General features: G+C 41.8%; 1 protein-coding gene across 2 annotated transcripts in view; it reads left to right on the top strand.

The window, feature by feature from the left end:
* Positions 1-20,166, top strand: part of DGKI (diacylglycerol kinase iota) — a 517,513-nt gene that overhangs the window by 220,635 nt on the left and 276,712 nt on the right. For both annotated transcript variants that reach the window (XM_027538894.1, XM_027538896.1), the window contains exons 4-6: positions 4,573-4,647; positions 5,055-5,111; positions 15,611-15,676. In XM_027538894.1, the coding sequence (XP_027394695.1) occupies positions 4,573-4,647; positions 5,055-5,111; positions 15,611-15,676 (198 nt within the window). The remainder of the gene's footprint in view (positions 1-4,572; positions 4,648-5,054; positions 5,112-15,610; positions 15,677-20,166) is intronic.

Consider the following 20,166-nt stretch of genomic DNA (forward strand, 5'->3'; position numbering starts at 1 on the left):
TGTGAAGCTAGGTTCCTTTTCTTTCTCCTCTTCTTTCCTTCCCTCCCTTGCTTCTCTCTCTTTCTATCAAATGCTGTTGCCTACCACCAGATCTTTATTATTTAGTAGAAATCACATCTCTTATTCAAAGGAAGCAAACATAGCTTGCTTGGTGGTACAGATGAATCAGGGACTTGTGACAAAAGGGAGTGGGCAGGTGGGATGGGATGAGATATTAACTCTTCTCCGGGACAGTTGCATACTTTCTACCACTATTGCCTCCGGTCCTTTCGGCCCCTCTCCAGCTTCCATCCCCAGTGCCAGTGGTCTAAGGCTGTTTTACTTCTGTGCCTGAGATGAGCCGAAGTTTGGAAAGGAATTGTTGCTGCTTAGAGTGCCAGCAATGCCTGCAGCATGGGAAACGTGCAGGGCCCAGTCAGAACTGGAAAGGTGTTCTCTTCCATCACTGTTAGGTCTGCTGGTCAGGTTGTGCCCACCATCCTAAAGCACAGCATATCATTCATGGTGGCACGATTATATGAGTCAATTCTGGTCACTGCATGTGTGCTCAGTCCCTTAGTCTTGTCCGACTCGTGACCCCATAGGCTATAGCCTGCCAGGCTCCTCTGTCCATGGGATTTTCCAGGCAAGAATACTGGAGTGGGTTGCCATTTCCTTCTCCAGGGGATCTTCCTGACCCAGGGATCCAACCCACATCTCTTGTGTCTGCTGCATTGGCAAGCCAATTCTTTACCACTAACGCCACCTGGGAAGCATTGTATAATGGGATATAATTTATGCTAAGTCGCTTCAGTCGTGTCCGGCTCTGTGCGACTCCATAGACGGCAGCCCACCAGGCTCCCCTGTCCCTGGGATTCTCCAGGCAAGAACACTGGAGTGGGTTGCCATTTCCTTCTCCAATGCATGAAAGTGAAAAGTGAAAGTGAAGTCGCTCAGTTGTGTCTGACTCTTGGCGACCCCATGGACTGCAGCCTACCAGGCTCCTCTACCCATGGAATTTTCCAGGCAAGAGTACTGGAGTGGGGTGCCATATGTAATTTATAGTATAGCCTATATTGTTTTAGTTTTCCCAGATGTACCTTCCCACTAGTTTTTACAGATGTTGCACACATGGACACATACACAATTACAAATTCATGAACCTCCTTTTACAAAATGAGGAAACCCTTGGAAAGGTACTGAGGTCACTTGATATTTGAAGCAATAAGCCTAATTGGCCTTTAAATCAAGAGAGCGAATTATTAAACTTTTATAATTGTTAAGCATGTTTACTTCCCAGGTCATATTTATTTTTGAATTTGCATTTTGGTGCTAGGTTCTATCACAGCTGTCCCACTAAGAAGAATGACAGCTAATCTGCCAACTTAATTTCAATGACTTTTCTTGCTTTATCATTTTTTATAGTGAAGAAAGTATTGACTTAAATTAAGAGCTTTTAAAGAAAAGGTGAATACTTACAGTATTTAGAATACCTAGATTCCTACATTTTATCTTTATATTTAGTTTGAATCTTGCAAATAAAAATTGGAATATAACCAAGCATGAATTGAGCATTTTTGCCCAGGAGCTTATTATCCAGCTGCTTCAAAGAACTTGAACCAATTGAAGCACAGTGATAAACCAAGAAGTCAGCAGTTCGGACTTCTGATTCACTGAAACAGTTTTCATCAGTTGAGAAGCAAAAATTGATATATTTTTCTACTATGGAAAAAGACCTGGGGCCTTCAATCAGAATTTATTCACTTAATTTTGCATATGATTATATATAGACCTTAATTATCTAATTTATCAGATTATACGCTGTTTAGAAACCGTCATTTAGGAAATTGAGGGCAACTAAAGTCAGACACAACAACTTCTAGCCTGATAGGAAGACAGGAAGCAGAAAAATGACTGTTCTCTATAGTAAAAGGCATCATGTTGTGCTTATAAAGACAAATTCAGATTATGGTTTATATATTCTGCCTCAGAAGGCATAGAAGCACATATTATATTTTATGAGGGCCTTTAAAATTCAATATTGTCTAAATAAAATCAGTTTTATAGTGTAAGGCACTTTTCTTCATATATTATCATTTGTAGTACATTGCTCTTGCATTATTACACATGAATAATATCCGTGTGAGTGGATGTGTGCTAAAGTCGCTTCAGTCATGTTCAACTCTTTGCAACCCTATGAACTGTCGCCCACCAGGCTCCTGTGTCCACGGGGTTCTCCAGGCAGAAATACTGGGGTGGGTTGCCATGCCCTCCTCCAGGGGATCTTCCCGACCCAGGGACTGAACCTGATGTATCAGTGTAACTGCACGTTATCCTAGGAAACTGAGAGAGGACGGTCTTAACCTACTGGCTCTCAAACTTTTCCCGGCAAGATCCCGTATTCAAAAAAGATCCTGACTTGAAATCCAGACAGAAAGCAAGGCAAGGAAGAGGTGTTCTGGCTTCGACGAGTGCATGTTTGTCCCTTCCCACCATCCCCAGGGGCTTCTTGGGAGCCTCATGGAGCCCTTATGCAATCTTGTGCAGACCCCAGCACAGAGCACACAGTCAGGCACAAAGCTCGACCAGGGCAGGACTTAACTGGAGGGAGGCTTTTCAGGTGGCCTTGAATAACCCTGTAAGTGGTTGCTACCATGAGAGTATCACTTTGCTTGCTGTGAAATCTCCTAGGGGTTGGTGGATAAAAAGTAGAATGAGATCGACTCTCAAGCATCACTGTAACTCTTGAGCAACAGGACTCTAGAGCCCCATGCATTTGCTGCAGGTTACGCTAAAGCGGTGGTCCCCACCAGGAGTTCCAGCTAACAGGAGCGCATCAGGAGTTTGCTAATGGGCACTCAGCCCATGAAAAACTACACACCTGGAATTTTATTACTGTTGCCTTGAGTGATGTCGCCCTTGCTGGTGCCGCCGCTTCTGCTTGTCATTCTTGTTCTCTCTCCCCTTCTCCTACCCTTCCTTTTTCTTCCCACCCATCATCCCCTCCTTCTTTTTAGTAGTGAAGCCAAGACACTTTTCAGTGGTGTAGCTAGATGCTTGGATTTCCCTTTATCCTGTCTTTTTGCAAAATCAATTGATTGCCAAACTTGCTTAAAGTTCCAGACCATGTCCTTTCCTCAGGCAGAGGGAAACCAAGAATGATGAAAGCATTTGCAAGCACAGTACCTAAACCTTAGTCAGTGGGTATTAGGGTGACACATGTCATTGCCGCAGTACTGACTGCAGTGTTCTTGGTGCTTGACTGGTGTCTGATGACACTGTGGAGACCTGTGTTTGAATGGGTAGAGCCGTCTAGGAGGCAGGAGGCTGTAGTTTCTTTGCCGATTCTGTCCCTCCCAAGGTGCTGGTTTGCATTTCTTCCAGGCTCCTTTTGTAGCAGTATCACCTCAATTTTTAGCTCAAAAATCAAATCCCAGGAGGAGAAGCCAGTCCTCAGAATGTACCCTGTGGCAGTGCCTTTCTTGAGGACAGGGACTCGGGGCCTTTCACACATCGATGCTTTGATGGGCTATTTCACAGATTGGCTTTGTTATAGTAAGTTTCTTTCAGTGCTCAAACCCCCAAATTATTCATGCAATTCTGCCTTTTAGCTTGTCCTTCACAGAGAGACCTGAGCATTGGTAGCTTACACTTTCCATGGCACTAGGATCAATGAATCAAGATTTCCACACCTTCCTCTCCCTCTCTCTACTGCTTGTTTTTTAGTTAGAGAAAAGATCAGCCTCAGGGAGTATTTTTATTGTGAATTTTTAACTCGCACTGAGTGTCAGCGAGGCCAAACTATGTAATGCTTCTAAGCAGGAGTCTTGTTTCAGACCACCTGGCCCTGCTGTGCTCTAAATGTATAACTTCCTGTGCCTCAGCTTTCTTATCTGTATAATGAAAGTAAGAATAGTGTCTTATTTCTCAGGGTGGTGAGGATTAAATGTTACTGTTTGTGAAGTGCTTACTAGAATACCTAGCACATGGCAGGTAGTACATTCATGTGAGTTGCTGTTATGTTACTGTTGCTGCTGCTATGATGATGATAATGATTAGTAAAAGTTAGACTTGTCTTTTTACTTTCCAGACTATCTGGGCAGAAACCCAAGTAGGTTTGTTTAGGTTTGTGCTGGGAATAAAACCCCGAGGTGAAGGCCCCTTGAAATGTAGACTCTTTGACTGTAGGGAAAGAGTGCTTGTTTTGAACCTGGTATGTTGGCCCTACCCCTTAGAGTAAACATGAAAAAAAAAAATTAGAAGATAATAATGCCTACCATGTTAGGTCATGAAACTTAGAGAAGGAAAAAACAGCAGAATAAAGAACTTGGCTCATAGTATATCCTCAATATATAACATCTAGTATATAATTATGTTGTAAAGAGAACATCTCGGCCACCCTAAGTTGTGACTGTGTAGCTGCTTAGTAGATCAAAGGACTATTGATGAAGCTTGTCATATTATTGAATGTCTATGATGAAGTTTTAAATTGGTTTATGTTTGCCTTATTTCTGAATGTTCTCTTTACTACCAGGGAACCCTTCAGAGCAGACTGCTAACGTTTCTCCTTGTCTTCTGAATTGTCTGTTGTAGAAATCAGCTCTCAGGAGGAAGTGTGCAGTCTGTAAGATTGTCGTCCATACCGCCTGCATTGAACAGCTAGAAAAGGTGAGACAGCGCCACCTGCTGCAATCTTTGCTACCCTGCAAGTGTTTGGACTTCAGAGACAAAGCGTCAGTTCTCATTTTCAACTTCTTGACAACTACGCTCTTTTAAAAACCTAGAAGTCCAACGTTAGCACCAGATTAATAATGGGAGGACTATGCTTAAGGTTTACATCCACTCTATTGTTTACTGAGCTTTAATTTGATATCATTTCATGTTGACTCTTGGGTAAAGGAATAAAAAGGTTAGAGAGAAAAGCCTGGTATGGGCCTATTTCTTCACAATAACAGCAAGTGTTGTCATTCGCCCATGGGATTTGTTGGTTTTTTAGGGTAACTCTAGGTAATTTTTAGGGTAATTCTAGTTAGGTGCTCTCCCTAATATAATACACTTTTCTTTTTAAATGACAGATTAATTTCAGATGTAAACCAACATTTCGAGAAGGAGGTTCAAGATCACCAAGAGAAGTAAGTATTTCAGAGCTCTAGTGCAAATGCAACCTTTTATTTCCCGTTGATTCACTGCATTCATTGTCATCAGGGATTAAAAAAAATCTGTCTCCCTCCATTTCACATTAGTGTCTTATCAGTATCTCAACAAATACAATCAGTAAACCCCCCAAGTCTCTTCAGGGTGTGTCTGCTCCCCTTTCTTCTTCTCATAGAATGCCCTGGAGAGCGAAGGTCTATTGAATGAGCCAGAGAGTAGGGAGAGGGAATGGTGGTAGAATTGAAAAGGTAAGAAAGAAATAGTATTTTATTGGCTTTTGGTCTATTTTAATTCCACCTGGAAGAGGTGGCAACTAAACTGAGTCCCAAAGGATTGATCTAAGTGAAGGTTTGGGGGATCATCAGCTCGGGGGTGAGTGAGCACCTTCTAGACAGAACACATCCACACAGGCTCAAAAGTGAGGGACATACAAGGAAGGCACGAGACCCAAGAGATAAGCAGAAGTGAGACCACGAAGGCTCTTATAATCAAGGCATGTGTCATCATCATAGTAATTAGAGGGGCATTGAACAATTTTAAGCAAAATATATTAATCTATCTACAGTGTGGAGGGGATGCCACGTATTTCAAGAGCAGCAGTGTTAAAGGCATGGAGGAAGTTGGCTATTAGTTCAGTTCAGCTCAGTCGCTCAGTCGTGTCCGACTCTTTGCGACCCCATGAATCGCAGAACGCCAGGCCTCCCTGTCCATCCCAACTCCCAGAGTTCACTCAAACTCATGTCCATCGAGTCAGTGATGCCATCCAGCCATCTCATCCTCTGTCGTCCCCTTCTCCTCCTGCCCCCAATCCCTCCCAGCATCAGAGTCTTTTGGAAGTGATAATGGTGATCTGAACTAACAGTAATACTGAGATGGAGAAAATTGGTAAATGTGAATTTGAAGGAAATAAGATGGTCAGGATATATTAGTTGATTGGATTTTGGACACAAGGACAGGGGTTGTTGTTTTCAGTCACTAAGTGGTGTCTGACTCTTTGTGATCCCCATGGACTGCAGCACACCAGGCTCCTGTATCCTTCATCAGCTTCCTGAGTTTGCTCAAACTCACGTCCATTGAATCTCTGATGCCATCCAACCATCTCATCCTCTGTCTCCCCCTTCTCCTCGTGCCCTCAATCTTTCCCAGCATCAGGGTCTTTTCAGTGAGTCAGTTGCTTGCATCAGGGGACCAAAGTATTGGAGCTTTAGCTTCAGCACCAATCCTTCCAGTGAATATTCAAGATTGATTTCCATTAGGATGGACTGGTTTGATCTTGCTGTCCAGAGAACTCTGAAGAGTTTTCTCCAGCACCACAATTTGAAAGTATCAGTTCTTCAGCGCTCAGCCTTCTTTATGTTCCAACTCTTACATCTCTGCATGACTACTGGAAAAACCATAGCTTTATGCCAAGCTCCCCTGTCCTTTGACTATAAGGACAAATATGTTGGCAAATGAATTGCCTTGAGGATATGGTAGAGAAGTAATGAGTTCAGTTGTCGGACTCTCAAGTTTGAGTTGTCCTGAGGCTCCCAACTGGTGATATCCAACAGAAAGCTGAGTGGTTATATAAGTTTAGAGCTTATGAGGAAGATTGGGCTAGAGGTTAGACGCTGGTGAATTGTCAGCATTTCGAGGTAGCAATTAAAGCTATAAGCTTGATGACTGGGTAAGATAGGAATAGAAGATGTCTGAGTATAGATTGGTGTTAATGACAGTTAATGAATGAAGACGCAGTGAAGAAGAATAATATTGTTACTGATTAATACAAGGAGATTGGGAGAAAACATGGAGTGAGAATAGGCTGGCAGTGGAGGTTGTAGAGAGAGATAAAAATAGCTGTCCCCGTTAGCTGTCCGTTCCCACTGTGCTTGTCTATTATGTCAGCAAGAGGTTGGTTATGGGTCATATGTAGGGTGAGAGAGTCTTAAGAAAAATGATAGGGTTGTGTTTACCCTTGATGTCATTGGAATACACTATAGCATTGGCCAAGGGATAACTCAGTGATGGCTCAAATGAAGGAGACGTTTTACTTAGGACAGTAGAAGAAATCGTTTTGAGTTTTTTAAGATGGACTTTATAAATTTCTAACCAGGATATCCATATTTGGCTCCCTGTCCTTTGATTTCTCTTTTTACATTTGGATAGGTAATTGTGATTGTTTCTAATTTCTAACATAAGGATTTGGGGGGATGTGTTTTCAGTAGCTGTATTATTTCTCTTCTGTGAAGCCAGGCCCTTCATGAGTGTTTTCAGTGTCTTCCTTTGTCTTCATGTCAAGGACTTGCTATTTCTTCCATGCCTACATTTTCAAATCCTCACCTTCCTTGTAGATTATTTCTATCACCATTAACGTGCTCTGAGACCTCCCATCTTTAAAAAACAAAAACAAACAAGAATATCCCTTAATTACCAACTGTGTCTTAATTGCAGCTCTGATTCTCAGTGTTGTGTTCAGTGCTAAAGTTCCAGAAGGTGTTAGCCATATGAACTGTTTCTAGCACGTTTCCCTCCTGGGCATTTTAACCTGTTCTGATCTGGTCTTACTCTACCTATTCACTGAAATTACTTTTTTAAATCTTGACAATATCTCCTTGATGCCAGATTCATTAGCTATTTTCTGTTCTTATTCAGTCTTTCAAATGTGTTCAAACTACTCAGTATTTCCTCCATCTTGAAATGCTCTCGTGTCGTGACAGCTTTCTTAATGTTTCTCTTAAATATTTCACTGGGTAGTCCTTCCATTGTTCATGCTCTGATTTCTACGTATTTGTTGGGCTTGTTAGTACTGGACTACACTGTGCCTACTGGCGTTGGGAGAACTCCTCCAGTCCTTTGGTTTTCAGTATCGTGTCTGGGTTGAAACACTTGGAGTTCCATTTGATATGCCCATTGAATGTGTCAGAGTCATCTCAAATATAATACATTACCAACCAAACTCTATTGCCATCACTGTAAAAACTATATTTTTCAATTGTTTTGTATCTCAGAAAATGAGAGGACTATTGGTCCAACTCCACAAATGAGAAAACACGGGGTCATAATGATGCTTCTCTCAGGTACTCCCCACACTTAATCCATTTGCCAGCCCTATCAATTTTATTTATAAAATATATTTCAAATCATGCATTTATCTCCATTTCTGTTGCCAGTGCCCTAGCCTGAGACACCATGATCCCTTGCTTTTGACCACTGCAGTAACTTCTCCAGGATTCTTTAATTTACCCCATCGATCCACCATGATATAAGAGAATGATCTTTTAAAGTGAACACTGGATTATATAATTTTCCAGCTTAAAACTTGGCAGTGGTTTCCACGTCATTTAGAGGAAAACTGTACTCCTTGGCTTGGCATGAAAAGTCAAAAGCCCTGCATAGGCTGGGCCAGCCAACCTCTTGCAACACATCTGTCTGCCACATGGATTTCAGTTCTTGAGGCACACATCAAGATATTCTTCACCTTCTCATATTTGTGTGTTTTGTCACAGCACAGGAGATCTCTATTCATGACCAGCTGTTTCTTAACAGTTAGAGCCTCTCAGAGGTCTTTGTTGATTTCCACCTCTAAATAGGTCGCACATTGTTCTTTATCAAAGCACCTTGTTCTGCCCTTCAGAGCACTTTGTATGTCATAATTATTTACAGGTATTACTCATTTGCTTGTTTGTTACCATCCTCCTTAGTGTAAGCTTTGGGAGATCACTCATGAAGTTTGTTCCAAACTCATTGTACCAAGCAGGATGCAGAAAATGTGATCAGTGAATATCTTTTAACCAAATGAGTTTATAGAGGAGTGAAAGTGTTAGTTGCTTAGTTGTGTCTGACTCTTTGTGACCCCATGGTGTCTCCATGGAATTCTCCAGGAAAGAATGCTGGAGTGGGTTGCCATTCTCTTCTTCAGGGGATCTTCCCGACCTAGGGATCAAACCTGGGTCTCCTGCATCACGGGAAAATTCTTTACCAATGAGCCACCTGGGAAGCCCATGAAGGGGTTAATTTCCCCCCAAATCTCTAAGAACTCTTATTCTAAGAGTACAATTTGGAAATGATTCTTATGTCACATGCTATGTGCTGTGCTTAGTTACCTAGTCGTGTCCGACTCTTTTCAACCCCATGAACTGTGGCCCACCAGGCTCCTCTGTCCATGGGATTCTCCATGCAAGAATACTTGAGTGAGTTGCCATGCCTGTCTCCAAGGCATCTTCTCAACCCAGGGATCGAACCCAGGCCTCCCACACTGCAGGCAGATTCTTTACTGACTGAGCCACCAGGGATGCATGACCCATGGGGATTCTTAATTAAGAGACCTTAGATAGTTTACTTCATGTAAATGAAAGAAACAGTCACTTTAGAATTAGTTTGACTTGTGTTCCAAGGCCATCTCTGCTTCTTTTTCCCTCAGTGGTGTCTCTAGGGCTGGGACCTGGAGCAGGGTTGTTAATCACTGTCTCCTAGGCTTTGTGGGGTGCTTGATACCTGGACTTTTTTTAATGAATGTTGGTTTGACTCCTCTAAGTTGAAACATTCCAGATGGACTCAGTTCCCTTAGACATAAGCTGCTTGGATTGGTCTATAATTTCTAAGATACTGTAAAAAACTCTGTGAGTAATGCTTTGCCAACCAAGGTCTGTCTACTCAAAGCTATGGTTTTTCCCGTAGTCATGCATGGATGTGAGAGTTGGATTATAAAGAAAGCTGAGTGCTGAAGAATTGATGCTTTTGAACTGTGGTGTTGGAGAAGACTCTTGAGAGTCCCTTGGACTGAAAGGGGACCCAACCAGTCCATCCTAAATGTCCATTGGAAGGACTGATGCTGAAGCTAAAACTCCAATCCTTTGGCCACCTGATGCGAAGGGACTGACTCATTGGAAAAGACCCTGATGCTGGGAAAGATTGAAGGCAGGAAGAGAAGGGGACGACAGAGGATGAGATGGCTGGATGGCATCAGCAACTCATTGGACATGAGTTTGAGTAAACTCCAGGAGTTGGCTATGGACAGGGAGGCCTGGCATGCTGCAATCATTGGGTTGCAAAGAGTTGGACACAACTGAGCGACTGAACTGAACTGAATATTATGAATCGAACTGGCTGCTTTGGACAATAATTGAGCAATTGTGTTATACATTTTTGCTAACCATACTGAAAATAATCCCTGAAATAATGGATCGCCAAGATTTTAACACCCATAAGTAATAACCCTATTCTTACCCAGTATTTGATGGTGGTATATGAATAATTCAGATTATTGATGAACAATAAAAAGATGTTATAGTCTTAGAAGCCTTGCTCTGCTATCTTAACAGCATGTATCAAGACTCACATTTGCAGTGTGAGGCTTCTGAGTCTAATTTCAGTTCAATAATTTAGGAGAAATGAATAATAGTCAAAAGGAAATAGTATGAAAATTTTAAGTGCTTGGGAAAGATGGATGATAAAACAGCAGTGATTCTCTAGAAGTGTTCTTTCTCCCCTAACTGATAAAAAACAATAGATGATCCTCCAAAATGGTAGCTATGTGATTTGTCAAGGAAATTAGGTTGAGAATTTCATTCAATTCAACACACATTTATTGGCTTTCACTTTGTTCAAGCTATGTTTAAGCAGCAATAGAAAAAAATTTATATCAGATCTAAGAAGACCTCTAAATAGATGGATACTTGACATCTCAAATCAGAGTCACAGAGACAATTACTCAGTTTCTACAGTGGTGATTTGTATGAGTTATTTTGTCTGTGCCTCAATTGCCTACCTGTTTCCTAGGAAGGGTGATATTAAAAATATTCAACTTGCAAAGTCATAAGTATTTAAATAAGCAATTTAAAAATGTTCTCTTTTATTCCCTAAATAAACTAAACTACATGGTATTATAAATCTGTTTACCAAACAATATATGTCGCCTCACAAATGATTCATCGTCAGTCTCATAGTTTCTGAGTAATTGTTGATTTGTGGAAATTGCTGGTTTAATCTTTTGATTAAGGTTGTCACTCACTAAATAATCCCATGAGTCAATCATGATTTCTCATAGGTAATTGCATCAAATTTTTCCAGTGTTTCCCTCCTTCAATTCTTAAATGGAGAGTCATTAGGTGATTTATAATCTCAATAAGCAGAGTTTCTCTTAACATCAGTGTTATTGTTCATTCTCCCCCAGCTTCTGCTAAACTAACAGCAATTATAGTAAATTTTTCTATCTCTCATAATACCGCCTGACATTTTTATGTATTCAATATTTCCACTACTGACTGTCATTGAAATCATTTATTGAAAGAGCTTGAACTTGATGCTTCAGAGCAGAGAAGAGGCCCTGCAACAGAGTGCTTGAGAATACAGGCTCTTTTGCCAGCCTTTGAATCCTTGCTCAGCCCTTAACATTTGAAGTCACCACTCTATACCTTAGTTCCATCATCTGTAAAATGAGGATGATGATGATAATTCAAGTCAGACCTTTTGATAAGCTGCCCTACAATGATGTGAATTGGGATAGAGTACAATTAGCAGTTGGCCCCCGTCCTCCCAGGCAGAACTTCTCATGTGAGTGGGCTGAAAAGCTGGAGCAGTCTGCCTCATCTATGAGGTGAAGGGTCTGGTACCTTCATCCCAGTAGAGTTTCTGCACTGACCTGGAGGTATGGACAGTAAGCAGGTTCCTGGACTTGCAGCCATAGGCCCCTAAATTGTTTATATTGATACCTGGACAGACAGCTGCCATCAGTGGGGCATAGCCCAGTTTTCTGACTTTGTGGTGGAACCCAATGGCATTGTCCAGACAACATGGTTTATTTTCAGAAGAGAGCTCCAGAATTTTAGAGACCTGTTATGCCCAGAATTAACGTTCTAATTTCTTAATAATGAGGAGGTAGAAATGGTGTGCAGTGTTGAGGGCATGGAGGGTGCTATGGTAGCTATGGAGGAGCCAGAGGGATGGTAGAAGCACCGAACTGCAATTTATCAATCAGTATAGACATATTTCAATGTTTTTACCAACTCAGGGTTTTACTAGTACTTATCAACTCTATAGCACCTCTATTCACAAAAATTCTCATGAAAATTAAAATTATTATTATATGTAAGGCATTTTTTAAATTAATTAGTTTAATTGGAGGATAATTACAACATTGTGATGGTTTTTGCCATACATCAACATGAATCAGCCACGGGTACACATATGTCCTCCCATCCTGAATCCCCTTCCCACTTCCCTCCCCACCCCATCCCTCTGGGTGGTCCCAGAGCACTGGTTTTGAGTGCCCTGCTTCATGCATCAAACTTGCACTGGTCATCTATTTTACATATATTAATATACATGTTTCAGTGCTATTCTCTCAAATCATCCCACCTTCTCCCACCATTTGCCTTCTCCCACAAGAGTCCAAAAGTCTGTTCTTTACATCTGTGTCTCTTTTACTGTCTTACATATAAGATCATCATTGCCGTCTTCCTAAATTCCATATATGTGTTAATATACTCTATTGGTGTTTCTCTTTCTGGCTTACTTCACTCTGTGTAATAGACTCCAGTTTTATCCATCTCATAAGAACTGACTCAAATGTGCTCCTTTTTATAGCTGAGTAATATTCCATTGTACATATGTACCACAACTTCCTTATCCTTTTGTCTGCCAGTGGACATCTAGGTTGCTTCCATGTCCTAGCTATTGTAAACAGTGCTGCAATTACCACTGGGGTATGTGTGTCTCTTTCAATTCTGGTTTCTTTGGTGTGTATGCCCAGCAGTGGCATTGCCGGGTGGTATGGCAATTCTGTTCCCAGTATTTTAAGGAATCTCCACACTATTCTCCATGGTGGCAACAGTTTGCATTCCCACCAACAGTGTAAGAGGGTTCCCTTTTCTCCACACCCTCTCCAGCATTTATTGTTTGTAGACGTTTTGATGGCGGCTATTCTGACCACCTTGAGATGGTACTCATTGTGGTTTTGATTTGCATTTCTCTGATAATGAGTGACGTTGAGCGTCTTTTCATGTGTGTATTAGCCATCCATATGTCTTCTATGGAGAAACGTCTGTTTAGTTCTTTGGCCCGCTTTTTGATTGGGTTGTTCGTTTTTCTGGTGTTGAGCTGTGTGAGCTGCTTATGTATTTTGGAGATTCATTCTTTGTCAGTTGTTTCTTTTGCCATTATTTTCTCCCATTCTAAAGACTGCCTTTTCCCTTGTTTATTGTTTCCTTCATTGTGCAAAAGCTTTTAAGGTTAATTAGGCCCCATCTGTTTATTTTGTTTTTGTTTCCATTACACTGAGAGGTGGGTCATGGAGGATCTTGCTGTGGTTTATGTCAGACAGTGTTCTGCCTATGTTTTCCTCTAAGAATTTTATAGTTTTCAGGTTTTACATTTAGATCTTTAATCCATTTTGAGCTTATTTTTGTGTATGGTATTAGATATGTATTTTAAGGCATTTTAAAAAGTGCCTGACACAGAGATAGTACTCAAGAAATGTTAACTATTATTATTAGCTTCTTTCTGAGAACAGTGTAAGAATTGTGTCCTTATTTTATTAAACTGCCACAGTAGAAAAAGCAAGACAAAAACTAGACTAATTAGTAGGACCATTATACTTCTTTATATCTTATTATAGTTAAAAGACCATTGTTCCTCCAGGATCTTTGTTAAGTTTTAATTTAAATTGGTTTGACATAATGAAGAGAAATAGATGTGACAATTTGGAGTTGATAATGCTAATGCTTGTTAGAGGTATCTTTGTCACTCTGAATTTCATGTCTTAACATTTTTTTTCTTGACATTGATGTTTTCTGTGTCCCTCCTTACTTTGAACAATGCCTGGATAGTAGGCATTAGGTAAGTATTTGCACGGAGAAGGCAATGGCACCCCACTCCAGTACTCTTGCCTGGAAAATCCCATGGACGGTGGAGCCTGGTAGGCTGCAGTCCATGGGGTTGCGAAGAGTCGGACACGACTGAGCGACTTCACTTTCACTTTTCACTTTCATGCATTGGAGAAGGAAATGGCAACCCATTCCAGTACTCTTGCCTGGAGAATCCCAGGGACGGGGGAGCCTGGTGGGCTGCCATCTCTGGGGTCTCACAGAGTCGGACACGGACACGACTGAAGCGACTTAGCAGCAGCAGCAGCAGCAAGTATTTGCAATTGAATATATATTAGAGGGCCTACTTTAAAGGGAAAACATGGACTGTGGGCTGACAATACAAATGTTAATTTCAGGTAAAGTATGTGTTCTTAGAAAAGGACAGGATAAAAACATTAACAAGTATTTTAGGTGAATTGGCCTAAGAGAGATGAATTGTGTGTAGGTTACTAGGGTTTACCTGTAGCATTAGGCCTGAAGACCACTTTCTCTCTTATAAAGCATCCCAACAGCTGGGTGACATGTGCTTCTTGAGTGATTATCTATTTAGAAGGAAAAGGACCTTCCATGTTTCCTACAGCACAAGCCAAGAATGGGGGTTCCCAGGTGGTGCAGTGGTAAAGAACTCACCTGCCAGGGCAGGAGATGCAGGAGACATGGGTTGGATCCCTGTGTTGAGAAGCTCCCCTGGAGAAGGAAACAGCAACCCATTCTAGTATTCTTGCCTGGAGAATCCCATGGACAGAGGAGCCTGGGGGGCTACAGCCCCTGGGGTCACAAAAGAATTGGACACAACTAAGCTACTAAGCAGAGAAGGCAATGGCACCCCACTCCAGTACTCTTGCCTGGAAAATCCCATGGACGGAGGAGCCTGGTAGGTTGCAGTCCATGGGGTCACAAAAGAATTGGACACAACTAAGCGACTAAGCACACACACAAACAAGCCCAGGATAGACCTTGGAAACTGATCCCATTCAGAATACCTAAGGACAACCTCATTACAGAATTTCACGATATGCCCATGTCTCTTGTCTTTGTCATCAGTTTTCTTCAGCGTTTCTCTTCCTTTACTTTCGCTGGTTAAAAAACAAACAAACAAACTCTCAAATCATGAGATCTATTTCTTTCTGAGAATTTGATTTCTTTAAAATTCTTCCTAACACAAATGTTGAGTATGATGCTTGCCTGGCACTTATAAAGCATTAAATACACATTTGTTTTCTAAAATGGATGTCTTTGTCCTTCTCTCCTTCACCTCCTTTCTTTAAGAATATTTCTTACCCGCCTCAGTTACCTCCCAGCCCAAGGTCACAAACCTAACCATGTTTTTACTAAGAAGAAAGCAGAGTACCAGGAATTCATTACAGGCATTTGTCACCAGGAAGCTGCAGAGAGAAGGCATGACTGATGGTTTCTGCAAACATGAAAGATCACCAAAGATGGAGACTTAGCTTCGTTTTCCCAAGTGGATTCGTGTTTATTGTTAAACAGATCACACAGGCACATACTTGTTTTTGTGCTAAGATGGGCTTAAATGATTGTTCATGGAAATCTCTACTCTTAAAACACTTTAAAAAAAAGAGTTCTGGAGTTTGCAGATTGAAACGTATTCGTTTACTTTTGTTTTCCCACAGAACTTTGTGCGTCACCACTGGGTGCACAGGCGTCGGCAGGAAGGAAAGTGTAAGCAGTGCGGTAAGGTAAGGCGTTGCCCTGCGTGGCCGTGCGTCGCAGGAGGGTGTGCAGGCCTTGGCAAGCACCTGAGGTCCATGAGTCCCATCACCTGAATCCAGGGCTCAGTACGTCACTTCCCTTCCGAAGGCCTCCTTCCTTTAGGCCTCCTTCCCTTAAGGTGGGCTTCCCTCGTGGCTCAGATGGTAAAGTGTCTGCCTGCAATGCGTGAGAACCGGGTTCAGTCCCTGGGTTAGGAAGATCCCCTGGAGAAGGGAATGGCAACCCACTCCAGTGTTCTTTCCTGGAGAATCCCAGGGACAGGGGAGCCTGATGGGCTGCTGTCTATGGGGTCGAGCAGAGTCGGACACGACTGAAGCAACGCAGCAGCAGCAGCAGTCATTACTTCTACTGCATTTTCATAGAGGATTTGATTTCAGTTGTGCCTGGTGGTTTCCCCCCTTTTCTTTCATTTAAGCCTGAATTTTGCTATGAAAAGCTGGTGATCAGAGCCACAGTCAGCGCCAGGTCTTGTTTTTGCCAACTGTATACAGCTTCTCCATCTTCAGCTACAAGGAATGTAATAAGTTTGATTTCGGTATTGACCATTTGATGATGTCCATGTGTAAAGTCGTCTCTTGAGTTGTTGACAAAGGGTGTTAGCTATGACCAGTGCATTCTCGTGGCAGAATTCAGTTAGCCTTTGTCCTGCTTCATTTTGTTTTGAAGATTTCACCCAAAGATAGGCACAATAAAGGACAGAAATGGTAGAGCCCTAGTAGATGCTGAAGGGATCAAGAGGAGATGATGAGAATACACTGAAGAATTGTACAAAAAAGATCTTAATGAATTGGATCGCTACAGCTGAGTGGTCATTCACCCACAGAAAGACATTCTGGAGTGTGAAGTCAAGTGGGCCTTAGGAAGCATTGCTGTTAATAGTTAGTGCATACGATGAAATTCCAGTAGAACTGTTCAAAACCCTAAAGGAGAATGACATCAAGGTGTTGCATTAAATATGTCAGCAAATCTGGAAGATCCAACAGTGGTTGTAGACTGGAAAAGGTCATTCCTCATCCCAATTCCCAAGAACGGGAGTACTAAGAATGTGCTAACCATTGGACAGTTGCACTCATTTCCCATGCTAATAGTTTAGTTCAGTTCATTCATTCAGTTGTGTCTGACTCTTTGCAACCCCATGGACTGCAGCACACCAGGCCTCCCTGTCCATCACCAACTCCCAGAGCTTGCTCAAACTCATGTCCATTGAGTCAGTGATGCCATCCAACCATCTCATCCTCTGTCATCCCCTTCTCCTTCTGCCCTCAATCTTTCCCATCATCAGAGTCTTTTCCAATGAGTCATTCCTTCACATCAGGTGTCCAAAATATTGGAGTTTCAGCTTCAGCATCAGTCCTTCCAATGAATATTCAGGACTGATTTCTTTTAGGATGGACTGGTTGTATCTCCTTGCCGTCCAAGGAACTCTCAAGAGTCTTCTCCAACACCACAGTTCAAAAGCATCAATTCTTCGGTGCTTGGCTTTCTTTATAATCTGGCTCTCACATCCTTACACGACTACTGGAAAAACCATAGTTTTGACTAGATGGACCTTTGTTGGCAAAGTAATGTCTGTGCTTAATGTGTTATCTACGTTGATCATAGCTTTTCTTCCAAGGAGCAAGTGTCTTTTAATTTCATGGCTGCTGTCACCATCTGCAGTGATTTTGGAGGCCCCCCCCCAAAAAAATAAAGTCTTGTCACTGTCTCCATTGTTTCCCATCTATTTGCCATGAAGTGATGGGACCAGATGCCATGACCTTAGTTTTCTGAATGTTGAGTTTTAAGCCAACTTTTTCACTCTCCTCTTTCACTTTCATCAAGAGGTTCTTTAGGTCTTCTTCGCTTTCTGCCATAAGAGTGGTGTCATCTGCATATCTGAGGTTATTGATGTTTCTCATGGCAATCTTGATTCCAGCTTGTGCTTCATCCAGCCCAGCTTTTTGCATGATGTACTCTGCATATAAGTTAAAATAGCCAGAGTGACAATATATAGCCTTGATGTACTCCTTTCCCTATTTGGAACCAGTCCTTTGTTCCATGTCCGGTTCTAACTGTTGCTTCTTGACCTGCATACAGATTTCTCAGGAGGCAGATCAGGTGGTCAGGTATTCCCATCTCTTTAAGCATTTTCCACGGTTTGTTGTGATCCACAGAGTCAAAGGCTTTGGTGTAGTCAATAAAGCCAAAGTAGATATTTTTCTGGAACTCTCTTGGTTTTTTGATATTCCACTGCATGTTGGCAGTTTGATCTCTGGTTCTTTTGCCTTTTCTAAATCCAACTAGAACATCTGGAAGTTCATGGTTCACACACTGTTGAAGCCTGGCTTGGAGAATTTTGAGCATTACTTGCTAGTGTGTGAGATGAGTGCAATTGTGAGGTAATTTGAGAATTCTTTGGCATTGCCTTTCTTTGGAATTGGAATGAAAACTGACCTTTTCCAGTCCTGTGGCCTTTTGAGTTTTCCAAATTTGCATTCATATTGAGTGCAACACTTTCACAGTATCATCTTTTTTTTTTTAATTTTATTTTATTTTTAAACTTTACATAATTGTATTAGTTTTGCCAAATATCAAAATGAATCCGCCACAGGTATACATGTGTTCCCCATCCTGAACCCTCCTCCCTCCTCCCTCCCCACAGTATCATCTTTTAGGATCTGAAATAGCTCAACTGGAATTCTATCACCTCCACTAGCTTTGTTCGTAGTGATGCTTCCTAAGGCCCACTTGACTTTGCATTCCAGGATATCTGGCTCTAGGTGAGTGATCACACCAGTGTGATTATCTGGGTCCTGAAGATCTTTTTTGTATAATTTTTCTGTGTATTCTTGCCACTTTTTCTTAATATCTTTTGCTTTAGTTAGGTCCCTACCATTTCTGTCCCTTATTGTGCCAGTCTTTGCATGGAATATTTCCTTGGTATCTCAGATTTTCTTTAAGAGATCTCTAGTCTTTCCAATTCTATTGTTTCCCTCTATTTCTTTGCTAGTAAGGTCATGCTTAAAATCTTGCATGCTAGGCTTCAGCATTATGTGAACCAAGAACTCCAGATGTCCAGGCTGGGTTTAGAAAAGGAAGAGGAACCAGAGATCAAATTGCCAACATTTTACTGGATTATATAGAAAGCAAGGGAGTTCCAGAAAAACGTCTATCTCAGTTTCATCGACTACACTAAAGCTTTTGACTGTGTGGATCATGACAAACTGTGGAAAGCCCTTAGAGAGTTGGGAATACCAGACTACTTTACCTGTCTCCTGAAAAGCCTGTAGGTGGTTCAAGAAGCAACAATTAGATCCCTATATGGAACAACTGATTGCTTCAAGATTGAGAAAGGAGTATGACAGGGCTGTCTGCTGTCACCCTGTTTGTTTAATCTATATGCTGAGCACATCATGAGAAATGCGGGGCTGGATGAGTTGCAAGCTGGAATCAAGATAGGCGGGAGAAACATCAACAACCTCAGATATGCTGTTGATGCCACCCTAATGGCAGAAAGCAAAGAGGAACTAAAGAGCCTCTTGATGAGGGTGAAGGAGGAGTGTAAAAGAGCTGGCTTAAAACTAAATATTAAACAAAACTAAGATCATGGCATCCAACCCCATTACTTCGTGGAAATGGAAGAAGAAAAGGTGACATAGTGACAGATTTCCTCTTCTTGGGCTCTAAAATCACTGTGGATGATGGCTTCAACCATGAAATCAGATGATTGCTTCTTGGCAGGAAAGCTATGACAAACCTAGACAGTGTGTTAAAAGCAGAGACATTACTCTGCTGAAAAAGTCCCTATAATCAAGGCTATGGTCTTGCCACTACTCATGTGTCATTCTGAGAGCTGGACCTTAAAGAAGGCAGAGCACCAAAGAATTAATGCCTTTGAATTGTGGTGTTGGAAAAGACTCCTGAGAGTCCTTTGGTTGCAAGGAGATCAAACCAGTCTATCTTCAGTTCAGTTTAGTCGCTCAGTTGTGTCTGACTCTTTGCGACCCCATGAATTGCAGCATGCCAGGCCTCCCTGTCCATCACCAATTCCCGGAGTTCACTCAAACTCACGTCCATCAAGTCAGTGATGCCATCCAGCCATCTCATCCTCTGTTGTCCCCTTCTCCTCCTGCCTTCAATCCCTCTCAGCATCAGAGTCTTTTCCAATGATTCAACTCTTCACATCAGGTGGCCAAAGTATTGGAGTTTCAGCTTTAGTAACAGTCCTTCCAAAGAACACCCAGGACTGATCTCCTTTACGATGAACTGGTTGGATTTCCTTGCAGTCCAAGGGACTCTCAAGAGTCTTCTCCAACACCACAGTTCAAAAGCATCAATTCTTTGGCACTCAGCTTTCTTCACAGTCCAACTCACATCCATACATGAGCACTAGAAAAACCATAGCCTTGACTAGATGGACCTTTGTTGGCAAAGTAATGTCTCTGTTTTTGAATATGCTGTCTAGGTTGGCTATAAC

Source organism: Bos indicus x Bos taurus, chromosome 4, assembly GCF_003369695.1.
Source record: "Bos indicus x Bos taurus breed Angus x Brahman F1 hybrid chromosome 4, Bos_hybrid_MaternalHap_v2.0, whole genome shotgun sequence".
Lineage (NCBI taxonomy): Eukaryota > Metazoa > Chordata > Mammalia > Artiodactyla > Bovidae > Bos > Bos indicus x Bos taurus.